Here is a 13,475-nt window from a genome sequence, read left to right as displayed (position 1 = left end):
ATTCCTATGATAGAAATAAGTGCATTTGCTAATAATTTCACCAAAAAAATAAATAATTCATTGGTACAGAAAAATTTGTACAAGGAATAATTCAGAAATAAATGTACCATGGAAATAATGGCGATGACTGATCGGTGAAGGCAGTCAGCGCTAGTTCATGTTTTTTATTTGGTTACACTGTGTGAAGAAATAAAAACGTTGTTACACTTTTGATACAATGTTACGATTTGGAAACTGCGACTGACGGCCAGGCACCATGAGGGATAAACACATGCTCATGATATAGACGGAATTGTAAAATCGACAGTGATTTCTTATGAATACAGAAAAGGCTTTGACGCTTTTATTTTTTAAAAATTCAAACAGCAATAATGTGCACATTAAAAGTAACACCATAGAAATAGATGTATATATCTGCCTTTGTTAAACTATATCTACCACAAAGTCCATGTGTTGTATGCATATGCCACGAAGCCTGCTTTGTGCCGCCCTGTTTTGGCAGAGAAAACAGCTGGTCACTTTGGTGCACGACCTTGACCGCAATGCTTTGACGTCATGGACAGTGTGACGTCACCGCCATTGTACATTTGGCGCCATGTCAGCTGGGCGAACCTCGGCTCAGTATGAGGTCACAGAGTGCAGCGAGATGTAAACAAACAGTTTGTTGTGTGTTCCATTTTTAATTATAAACTTGTGACACACAATTTACACAGACTAATTATAGTACGAGATGCAGTGTTCACATAATAATCACACATCATCTATATTTACACTTAGTTTAGTGAGGTAACAATTTTCTTACCTGATCATGCGAAGTTCAAAACACAACAAATGACAAAATGTCTCAAAATATTTTCAAGAAGTTTTATTTCTCCTCAAACACAACAAACATTCTCACCAAACATTCTCACCGGGAACATAAAACACAACGACGTGAGCGGCACACCACGTCGCTGTCTGTAACAACATGTCCCCCTCCACCGTCTACACAAACACGAAACTGACGTCACTGAGCGCCCCGGGACACCAGCAGATCCACCACTGGCTGATGTCTCCTGCGTCTCGCCACGTCCGCCGCTGTCTGCCCCCTGTTGTTCCTGGCGTCGATGTCCACCACGTGCAGAGACAGCACAAACTCCACCATCTCCACATATCCTCCCATACAGGCGAGGTGAAGGATGTTGTGACCGACCTTGTCCACCATTGACACATCAGCCCCTTCACTCACCAGGAGCTCCACCACCTCTCTGCGTCCCCACTCTGCTGCCTCCATCACCGGTGTCCTGCTCCCATCTCCTCTACTGTTGATGTCCACCACGTGCAGAGACAGCACATACTTCACCGTCTCCACATCTCCTCTTATACAGGCGAGGTGAAGGATGTTGTGACCGACCTTGTCCACCATTGACACATCAGCCCCTTCACTCACCAGGAGCTCCACCACCTCTCTGTGTCCCCACTCTGCTGCCTCCATCACCGGTGTCCTGCTCCCATCTCCTCTACTGTTGATGTCCACCACGTGCAGAGACAGCACATACTTCACCGTCTCCACATCTCCTCCCCTACAGGCGTAGTGAAGGATGTTGTCACCGTCCACGTCCACCAGTGACACATCGGCCCCTTCACTCACCAGGAGCTCCACCACCTCTCTGTGTCCCCAGTATGCTGCCTCTATCACCGGTGTCCTGCTCCACTCTCCTCTACTGTTGATGTCGACTCCCGGTGTAGTCAGGAGCCGCTTCACCTCCTCCAGGTCCCCGTCCCCGCTGGCGTAGAAGAGGTAGTAGTCTGCTCGTGATGGAGTCGCTGTAACACAAAGTAAACTGTACTCATCCAGACATCTTCGTAAAACATCTACTGTGTTCACACCTCGAAGTGTTGACACGTGACAGGAACATCGATACATGATGAACCACTTCCTGTGTGGATGACAACAATATGACGATGAGGGGTGTGGTTCATGTATTGAACTAAGAATAATCTATTCACGTGACATTTGTCCAAGTGCTTTCTTCTACATCCAGTAGTTGTAACAATATTCTGTGTAGGGCTGGAGAATGTTAACGTTTGTTTTCTTTATACGATATTAGTCCGACACTGTCAGTACAATTGCTGTCTCAAATTATTAAGATAATATGATATTTATTTTTACTTTGCTTTACATAAGCTTGTTGTGTATGAAGGGTTAGGAGTGAGCTTTCTGCCTGCTGGGTTCTCCCACCTACCGTGTGAAGCAGTGGAGAACCATGGATACCTCCTGCGCCGGCTCGGGTCACTCGAGGCTGAAACACAGAATATGTTGTTTAGAAAACTATAAATAGCACATAAGCATTAAAAAATATTGGCCACAGACCAGTTATTGCCTTTCCACAAATTTGAAGCCTTTTGAAACGTTTACTACAGAACTAGATTTGAAATACGTTTATTATAGCAAAAGTGTAAATGATACTAAATATATAGTTTTGTGATTGTCAAATAGATTAAAGACTCTCATAAAAATACAACACAAGTATAGATTGTTGTTCATCTCTCCGGCGTGTCAATACACCTGCTTGTTGAATTGACCTTTATAAAAAAAATGATGATACTATTAGTGCAATTGTTGATTTGTTGATAAAACATGTATCAAATTGCAGAGACTGTTTATAGGACATTTTCGGAGTAGAATCCCCCGAGCCTTGGCTGACATGATGATCTTACCAAATATCATACAAAGTTGGACAATGATACGATCTACCACATGCTGGGTTCCCCCACCTACCGTGTCGATCAGAATCTTGTCCCTTCACCAGTGGGTTCAAACTCGGATCACTCGAGACTGAAACAGAATATGGTGGTCAGAAAACTATATATAGCATAGGAAAAGCATAATCAATATTGGCCTCAGATAACCAATTGCCATTCGACAAATATTGTTTACTCAGCAATATTTCAGGTATGTGACAGCGGTCAGTATATAAACGAGGCTGGGCTAGACCATCGAGCGACTGACATCATGAGCATCGTTCCACGCAATTGGGATACGTTGACATGCATCAACCAAGTCAGCGAGTCTGACCACCCGGTCCCGTTAGTCGCCTCTCACAAGCATAGTCGCCTTTTACGGCAAGCATGGGTTGCCGAAGACCTTTTTTACACCGAGGCTATAAATGACATAATATAAATGACATAATAAAAAGGAAACATAGGCATTATTAATAATAAATATAGACCTGCTAAGAAGCCGATATTCGGCAGCAAATGTCAGCAAAGATTCCCAAATCAGAATAAAGACAGTCCCAATCCATGTTAATATATCTATCACTAATTCGTCTAACCGTACGGCTTTGTAGGGGTAAGCTGTATTCCACTGATACCAGGACAACACACAGGAAGAGTTTTAATGCTTTGTTTTATATTATTACACTGATCCTACAATTGTTAAATACAATGTTACAAAAAACACTGCATTTAAGAAACTACAAACTTAATAACCCAACGCTTTGCTTCCAATTTGTTTCAGTTTAGAATCCTGGATAAATCCCTCATACAACACACACCGAGATTGTTGCTTATCTACCCCGTGTGTCTTTATACATCATGACATGAAGCACGTCATGAATCTAATTTCTTATGTTTGAATATACAATGCCTTTGTCCTTACTTACTGAGATATAGATCTATTGCCTCTCTGTGTTAAAATGTTAGAGTAACTGAAAATATTGTTATTTTCTTTCAGAAGATAAACATACAACAGAAACAAACTGAAAGTCAAAATTTACGGAGTTTGTATTATGAAGTCTGATTGAAAATTAAAAGAACTGAGTCTTGATACAAGAAACTTGATAATGTCTTTCTAACAATCACAGTTTCCTGCAACAGTTTGTCGAACATAATCTGTGGTTGGGTTATTTTATGTAAAAATGAATTGGTTCAATGAAAACAGGGGTAAGGAATGAATTTGGAACGACATGACAGACTCCTACCATGTTTGAAGATAAGATGTCGAAGTTACACATCAGCAGTTTGGGGCAGTGTGATTTGGAATGTTTTAAAAATGATATAGATCCATATATGTAGAAGTATTCTTAAATTGCTGACTATTAAAGCGTTAGTACAATATCTCTAACTTGAGATAATTTCTATTGAAAATCAAGCATATGATAAAACCATTAATCAGATTTTTAGTTGCCAGGTGTTTGTTGTCTGGGGGAATCAGTGCACACCGTTATAGATTTTGACCAGAACGGACTGTCGCCCACCAGTGTAGTAAAAATCTGTCGTGCATTTCAACGTCTGTCTTAATCAGAAGATAATGTTCATTCAGAGACTCTAACTTAATACTGCATTATTTATACTGAAATTGTTGCAATTAGATCTATTCTCATCTTAAGGCGCTACCTCTGACATGTCTATGAAAACACTACAATAATTTCAATTTCTGTTTTCTCCATCGACACAAGTAATCGTCCTGTTGAAAAGGGAGCATTATGTAATAAAAATAATATTTTACGTTTGATGCGGCGTCTACTTAGGGCATGGTTTTACATCGTTTGGTGTGTCGGGTTGCAGTGTTTATGGTGTTTTCGGTAATTCCTTAAATTCAAATATAGACATAGATCTACGTCAGGAAACAGATTAATATTTCAGTTATGACAATGTAATGATAAAGCAATGTAAAGAGCAACAGGTCTACTTGACTCGGAGCTTGTGCAACACAGTTGTAATTCTATGTCGGGCAAACTTTCCTATGTAGCACTGTCATAATTTACATGTAGCGAGCGATGGCGGTAGTACAATCATCACAGATCAGCTTACTATCTGAGGCCGAAACTGCAGCCGACACAACAGTACTTCATGTGTTAGACGGTGTTTGGTTTGATAAAGAACAAGGGTACAAATAACGCTATTTAGAAATGTTTACATGCAGACGTTAGTTTCTCCCCGGTGACAGGCTGAACAACTGTCTTGGTGTAAACACTGTGTGAAGCAAGCACCTGATTCCTACAACATTCATTCTGCTGTACATCAATCTTACTATATGTACAATTTCTGTTTCATCTTATTTCCTAAAAGTAGAAATAGATAACTTACCCACTGATTACGTCCTAACACGAGTGACACATCTCACTGCCGGTCATGAAATGCCTTGACCGGCGACACTACGGCCGCCAAGGTGCGACCTATGTCGTCACTGTGACGTGTCTGGCTAGGAGCATGGCATAGTTTGGCGCTCGACTGTTTGTACAGATCAAGCGCTAGTTGACCTAGGCCCAAACCTCACACCACCCAGCCAGCCGCCACTCTAAGATAGATCTAACAATGACGAGATTGAATCCTTAAACTTACATATCACAGGGAATGAAAATAAAGTGAACATGAATAATATTCTTAATTATATTGTGTAAACATCACAGGAGCGTCGATCATTGGCTGACAGTTAAATAATATATAAACTGGCCTCATTTTGATGCAAATTGCAGGCTAAGGTCTAAATTAAGCCTACTGCATTGGTTAACGAAATTTACCTTATCACCCTGCGTCTTTATTTTGGACAAAAATCTATATTGTGATTAAAAGACGCCTTTCGTAAAAAGAATACCTTCACTTAAATTATATTCGCAAGGGTTACTTGTTATTCATAATAGCAATTGCCATACTTTATAGGACCATTTGTGTGAAAAATATTGAATTCATTTTGTGTAAAGAAATAATAACGTGGACATTAATTGAGGAAGATGAAGTAAATCATGGTCTCCTTTATAGTGAGTGAGTGAGTGAGGGAGAGAGTGAGTGAGTGAGGGAGAGAGTGAGGGAGAGAGTGAGGGGGGATGAGAGTGAGGGAGAGAGCAAGGGAGGATGAGTGAGTGAGAGAGTTCAATCAATTAATCGGTAATATATAAGCCACATAACGCCGGGGACTAATTATACATTGACGTTATAATTGTGAGTGAGTGAGTGAGTGAGTGAGTGAGTGAGAGAATTCAATCTGAAGCCGTATCGGAAATATATAAGCCACATAACGGCGAGGACTAATTATACATTGACGTTATGGTGAGTGACTGAGTGAGTGAGAGAATTCAATCTGAAGCTGTATCGGTAATATGCAAGCTACATAACGCCGGGGACTAATTATACATTGACGTTATGGTGAGTGAGTGAGAGAGTGAGTGAGTGAGAGAATTCAATCTGAAGCTGTATCGGTAATATGCAAGCCACATAACGGCGAGGACTAATTATACATTGACGTTATGGTAAGTGAGTGAGTGAGTGAGTGAGAGAATTCAATCTGAAGCTGTATCGGTAATATGCAAGCCACATAAAGGCGAGGACTAATTATACCTTGACGTTATGGTGAGTGAGTGAGTGAAAGAGTGAGTGAGTTAGTGAGTGAGAGAATTCAATTTGAGGCTGTTTCGGGAATATATAAGCCACATAACGGCGAGGGAGAATGCTGTTTGGTATTGAGGTATTTGTTATAGAGGCGAAGTGTTACATCAACGTTGTACTACATTGTGGCGGTTATGTTTTGATATAGTCTGATATGTTGACCTGAAACAATGTTTTTTGTGTTACATTGTTTTTGGTGTACATGGCGGGAGAGGCGTGGTCAGTACTGGCCAATGACAAATCACCTTCCAGGTAACGAGGCGGAGTTTCATAAACGTGCTGCTATACAGATATATCTGCACACTTTTTGAATGAAAGATCGACTAGGTGTGGGACAAGAGACTGCATGGTAGTACAGTTGTCAGTTGACACGGTGTGTGTAGTTTATCAATATACATGGCTTCACCCATAGTAAGTGTTAATTAAGTGTTACAATAAGTAGTGTTAATTAAGTGTTACAATAAGAAGTGTTGATTAAGTGTTACAATAAGAAGTGTTGATAAAGTGTTACAATAAGAAGTGTTGATTAAGTGTTACAATAAGAAGCGTTGATTAAGTGTTACAATAAGAAGTGTTGATTAAGTAACCCGTCAAGATCCGGGTTAGAATTGTCTTCACGAACCAATGCGTGCCGTAACTGGGATACGATGACATGCATCAACCAGGTCGGCGAGTCTGACCACCCGATCCCATAAGTCGCCTCGTACGTATACGCATGGGTTGCTGAAGACCTATACTAACCCGGATCTTCATGGGTATGCATGTAACACACCCAATAACCCTGTTAACGTTTCATCTAATCCTCTTGATATTTTTTAGAATTTATACGACTGCTAAAATTGGATTTGTATCTGCACTCGGCCGCTGACAATTAAGTGGATGGGGTGTATTCTGTTCTCTGCTCGCACCACCTTTTGTATTCAACGTGATTCATGATGCTAGAGGGGCGGTCGGGTAGCCTAGTGGTTAAAGCGTTCGCTCGTCACGCCGAAGACCCGAGGTCGATTCCCGACATGGGTACAATGCGTGAAGCCAATTTCTGGTGTCCCCGGCCGTGATATTGCTGGAATATTGCTAAAAGCGGCGTAAAATCATACTCACTCACTCATGCTGGAGCTACCATATCAAATATTCGGCTACGTCTCTGAATGAATATTAAACTATGTTTCCACCAAACACTTGCATATACATTATGTCATAATATTGATTAAATTTTATCTCAAAATGATTGTTGTCTCTTCGGTTTAATATATCTTATATACCTGCTTCTGATGTTGGAGGTTGCCGGGAGTCTGACCTCAACACTATTGCACACATTTAGTATTTCCTGTAGTTTACAGTTACAATCGCAAAGGGCAGTTTGAATATCTCTCGGATATCTTTTCAGCAATTTGATGTGACAGCTACTGCATTGTTAATGTGTACTTACTGTATCCACTTGAGTGTGATCCTGAACCTGTAAAGGGAGATACAATACATTAGTATTTTCAATTCATTCAAGGTCTGCCGGATCATTTAAGCAAGAAATGTGTAGTCGTTGTCATTGTTTCTGCTTGTATTATAATAACTGTTACGAAAGAAATATCTAATAGCATACTCCAAGAAATTTAAATCTCTTTACAGCAGGGTAACATATATCGCCTTTGAGGAAAAGGGATCAGTTTTAAAGTATAATACTGTGAAATATTCCCTTGTTCCCTAAACCGTCAACTCTGAAGTTAGTCAATATACATGTCACATCTTTCTACCCACTGTCAACACTGGAGTGAGTCAATGTACATGTCACCTCTATCTACTCTCTGTCAACACTGGAGTGAGTCAATGTACATGTCAAGTCTTTCTACCCACTGTCAACACTGGAGTAGGTCAATGTACATGTCACCTCTACCTACTCACTGTCAACACTGGAGTGTGTCAATGTACGTGTCAAGTCTTTCTACTCACTGTCAACACTGGAGTAGGTCAATGTACATGTCACTTCTATCTATTCACTGTCAACACTGGAGTGTGTCAATGTACATGTCACCTCTATCTACTCACTGTCAACACTGGAGTGTGTCAATGTACATGTCACCTATATCTACTTACTGTCAACACTGGAGTGAGTCAATGTACATGTCACCTGTATCTACTCACTGTCAACACTGGAGTGAGTCTATGTACATGTCACCTCTATCTACTCACTGTCAACCCTGGAGTGAGTCAATGTACATGAAACCTGTATCTACTCACTGTCAACACTGGAGTGAGTCAATGTACATGTCAAGTCTATCTACTCACTGTCAACACTGGAGTGTGTCAATGTACATGTCAAGTTTATCTACTCACTGTCAACACTGGAGTGAGTCAATGTACATGTCAAGTCTTTCTACTCACTGTCAACAATGGAGTGTGTCAATGTACATGTCACCTCTATCTACTCACTGTCAACCCTGGAGTGAGTCAATGTACATGTCAAGTCTATCTACTCACTGTCAACACTGGAGTGTGTCAATGTACATGTCAAGTCTATCTACTCACTGTCAACACTGGAGTGAGTCAATCTAAATGTCAAGTCTTTCTACCCACTGTCAACACTGGAGTGAGTCAATGTACATGTCAAGTCTATCTACTCACTGTCAACACTGGAGTGTGTCAATGTACATGTCAAGTCTATCTACTCACTGTCAACACTGGAGTGAGTCAATGTACATGTCACCTGTATCTACTCACTGTCAACACTGGAGTGAGTCAATGTACATGTCTCTATCTACTCACTGTCAAAACTGGGGTGAGTCAATGTGCATGTCAAGTCTATCTACTCACTGTCAACACTGGAGTGAGTCAATGTACATTTCACCTCTATCTACTCACTGTCAACACTGGAGTGAGTCAATGTACATGTCAAGTCTATCTACTCACTGTCAACACTGGAGTGTGTCAATGTACATGTCAAGTCTATCTACTCACTGTCAACACTGGAGTGAGTCAATGTATATGTCATGTCTATCTAATCACTGTCAACACTGGAGTGAGTCAATGTACATATGTCACCTCTATCTACTCACTGTCAACACTAGAGTGAGTCAATTTACATGTCACCTCTATCTACTCATTGTCAACACTGGAGTGAGTCAATGTACATGTCAAGTCTATCTACTCACTGTCAACACTGGAGTGTGTCAATGTACATGTCAAGTCCATCTACTCACTGTCAACACTGGAGTGAGTCAATGTACATGTCAAGTCTTTCTACCCACTGTCAACACTGGAGTGTGTCTATGTACATGACTCCTCTATCTACTCACAGTCAACCCAGGAGAGCCTCAATGTACATGTCACCTCTATCTACTCACTGTCAACACTGGAGTGTGTCAATGTACATGTCAAGTCTATCTACTCACTGTCAACACTGGAGTGAGTTAATGTACATGTCAAGTCTTTCTACTCACTGTCAACACTGGAGTGTGTCAATGTACATGTCACCTCTATCTACTCACTGTCAACCCTGGAGTGAGTCAATGTACATGTCACCTGTATCTACTCACTGTCAACACTGGAGTGAGTCAATGTACATGTCTCTATCTACTCACTGTCAAAACTGGAGTGAGTCAATGTACATGTCAAGTCTATCTACTCACTGTCAACACTGGAGTGAGTCAATGAACGTGTCACCTCTATCTACTCACTGACAACACTGAAGTGAGTCAATGTACATGTCAAGTCTATCTACTCACTGTCAACACTGGAGTGTGTCAATGTACATGTCAAGTCATGTATAATGTACATGTCATGTCTATCTACTCACTGTCAACCCCGGAGTGAGTCATTGTACATATGTCACCTCTATCTACTCACTGTCAACACTGGAGTATGTCAATGTGCATGTCAAGTCTATCTACTCACTTTCAACACTGGAGTGAGTCAATGTACATGTCAAGTCTATCTACTCACTGTCACCACTGGAGTGTGTCAATGTACATGTCAAGTCTATCTACTCACTGTCAACACTGGAGTGAGTCAATGTACATGTCAAGTCTTTCTACTCACTGTCAACACTGAAGTGTGTCAATGTACATGTCACCTCTATCTACTCACTGTCAACACTGGAGTGAGTCAATGTACATGTCACCTCTATCTACTCACTGTCAACACTGGAGTGAGTCAATGTACATGTCACCTCTATCTACTCACTGTCAACACTGGAGTGAGTCAATGTACATGTCAAGTCTATCTACTCACTGTCAACACTGGAGTGTGTCAATGTACATGTCAAGTCTATCTACTCACTGTCAACACTGGAGTGAGTCAATGTACATGTCACCTATATCTACTTACTGTCAAGACTGGAGTGAGTCAATGTACATGTCACCTGTATCTACTCACTGTCAACACTGGAGTGAGTCTATGTACATGTCACCTCTATCTACTCACTGTCAACACTGGAGTGAGTCAATGTACATGTCACCTCTATCTACTCACTGTCAACACTGGAGTGAGTCAATGTACATGTCAAGTCTATCTACTCACTGTCAACACTGGAGTGTGTCAATGTGCATGTCAAGTCTATCTACTCACTGTCAACAATGGAGTGAGTCAATGTACATGTCAAGTCTTTCTACTCACTGTCAACACTGGAGTGTGTCAATGTACATGTCAAGTCTATCTACTCACTGTCAACACTGGAGTTTGTCAATGTACATGTCACCTCTATCTACTCACTATCAACACTGGAGTGTGTCAATGTACATGTCTTTATCTACTCTCTGTCAACACTGAAGTGAGTCAATGTATACATGTCACCTCTATCTACTCTTTGTCAACACTTGAGTGAGTCAATGTACATGTCAAGTCTTTCTACCCACTGTCAACACTGGAGTGTGTGAATGTACATGACTCCTCTATCTACTCACTGTCAACACTGGAGTGAGTCAATGTACATGTCAAGTCTATCTACTCACTGTCAACACTGGAGTGAGTCAATGTACATGTCAAGTCTTTCTACCCACTGTCAATACTGGAGTGTGTCAATGTACATGACTCCTCTATCTACTCACTGTCAACACTGGAGAGACTCAATGTACATGTGACCTGTATCTACTCACTGTCAACACTGGAGTGAGTCAATGTACATGTCAAGTCTATCTACTCACTGTCAACACTGGAGTGTGTCAATGTACATGTCAAGTCTATCTACTCACTGTCAACACTGGAGTGAGTCAATGTACATGTCAAGTCTTTCTACTCACTGTCAACACTGGAGTGTGTCAATGTACATGTCACCTCTATCTACTCACTATCAACCCTGGAGTCAGTCAATGTACATGTCACGTCTTTCTACTCAATGTCAACACTGGAGTGTGTCAATGTACATGTCAAGTCTTTCTACTCACTGTCAACCCCGGAGTGTGTCAATGTACATGTCACCTCTATCTACTCACTGTCAACACTGGAGTGAGTCAATGTACATGTCACCTCTATCTACTCACTGTCAACACTGGAGTGTGTCAATGTACATGTCAAGTCTATCTACTCACTGTCAACACTGGAGTGAGTCAATATACATGTCACCTCTATCTACTCACTGTCAACACTGGAGTGAGTCAATGTACATGTCACCTCTATCTACTCACTGTCAACACTGGAGTGAGTCAATGTACATGTCACCTCTATCTACTCACTGTCAACACTGGAGTGAGTCAATGTACATGTCAAGTCTATCTACTCACTGTCAACACTGGAGTGTGTCAATGTACATGTCAAGTCTATCTACTCACTGTCAACACTGGAGTGAGTCAATGTACATGTCACCTATATCTACTTACTGTCAAGACTGGAGTGAGTCAATGTACATGTCACCTGTATCTACTCACTGTCAACACTGGAGTGAGTCTATGTACATGTCACCTCTATCTACTCACTGTCAACACTGGAGTGAGTCAATGTACATGTCACCTCTATCTACTCACTGTCAACACTGGAGTGAGTCAATGTACATGTCAAGTCTATCTACTCACTGTCAACACTGGAGTGTGTCAATGTGCATGTCAAGTCTATCTACTCACTGTCAACAATGGAGTGAGTCAATGTACATGTCAAGTCTTTCTACTCACTGTCAACACTGGAGTGTGTCAATGTACATGTCAAGTCTATCTACTCACTGTCAACACTGGAGTGTGTCAATGTACATGTCACCTCTATCTACTCACTATCAACACTGGAGTGTGTCAATGTACATGTCTTTATCTACTCTCTGTCAACACTGAAGTGAGTCAATGTATACATGTCACCTCTATCTACTCTTTGTCAACACTTGAGTGAGTCAATGTACATGTCAAGTCTTTCTACCCACTGTCAACACTGGAGTGTGTGAATGTACATGACTCCTCTATCTACTCACTGTCAACACTGGAGTGAGTCAATGTACATGTCAAGTCTATCTACTCACTGTCAACACTGGAGTGAGTCAATGTACATGTCAAGTCTTTCTACCCACTGTCAATACTGGAGTGTGTCAATGTACATGACTCCTCTATCTACTCACTGTCAACACTGGAGAGACTCAATGTACATGTGACCTGTATCTACTCACTGTCAACACTGGAGTGAGTCAATGTACATGTCAAGTCTATCTACTCACTGTCAACACTGGAGTGTGTCAATGTACATGTCAAGTCTATCTACTCACTGTCAACACTGGAGTGAGTCAATGTACATGTCAAGTCTTTCTACTCACTGTCAACACTGGAGTGTGTCAATGTACATGTCACCTCTATCTACTCACTATCAACCCTGGAGTCAGTCAATGTACATGTCACGTCTTTCTACTCAATGTCAACACTGGAGTGTGTCAATGTACATGTCAAGTCTTTCTACTCACTGTCAACCCCGGAGTGTGTCAATGTACATGTCACCTCTATCTACTCACTGTCAACACTGGAGTGAGTCAATGTACATGTCACCTCTATCTACTCACTGTCAACACTGGAGTGTGTCAATGTACATGTCAAGTCTATCTACTCACTGTCAACACTGGAGTGAGTCAATATACATGTCAAGTCTTTCTACCCACTGTCAACACTGGAGTGTGTCAATGTACATGTTTCCTCTATCTACTCACTGTCAAC

The 13,475-nt window shown here is 41.2% G+C and overlaps 1 protein-coding gene across 2 annotated transcripts in view; it reads right to left on the bottom strand.

The window, feature by feature from the left end:
• Nucleotides 1-877: 877 nt before the first annotated feature.
• The window catches only part of LOC139477894 (ankyrin repeat and KH domain-containing protein mask-like), a 108,203-nt gene continuing 95,605 nt past the window's right edge, over nt 878-13,475 (bottom strand). For both annotated transcript variants that reach the window (XM_071260325.1, XM_071260326.1), the window contains exons 8-11: nt 7,799-7,825; nt 2,762-2,818; nt 2,226-2,282; nt 878-1,806 (exon numbers count right to left, since the gene is read on the bottom strand). In XM_071260325.1, coding sequence (XP_071116426.1) covers nt 1,007-1,806; nt 2,226-2,282; nt 2,762-2,818; nt 7,799-7,825 — 941 coding nt within the window. In that variant the 3' untranslated portion in view covers nt 878-1,006. The remainder of the gene's footprint in view (nt 1,807-2,225; nt 2,283-2,761; nt 2,819-7,798; nt 7,826-13,475) is intronic.

This window comes from Haliotis cracherodii, unplaced genomic scaffold (assembly GCF_022045235.1).
Source record: "Haliotis cracherodii isolate W230 unplaced genomic scaffold, xgHalCrac1.p SCAF_37, whole genome shotgun sequence".
Classification (NCBI taxonomy): Eukaryota; Metazoa; Mollusca; class Gastropoda; order Lepetellida; family Haliotidae; genus Haliotis; species Haliotis cracherodii.
Note: the sequence above shows the minus strand (reverse complement) of the source record. Positions and strands in the feature narration are given on the sequence as shown.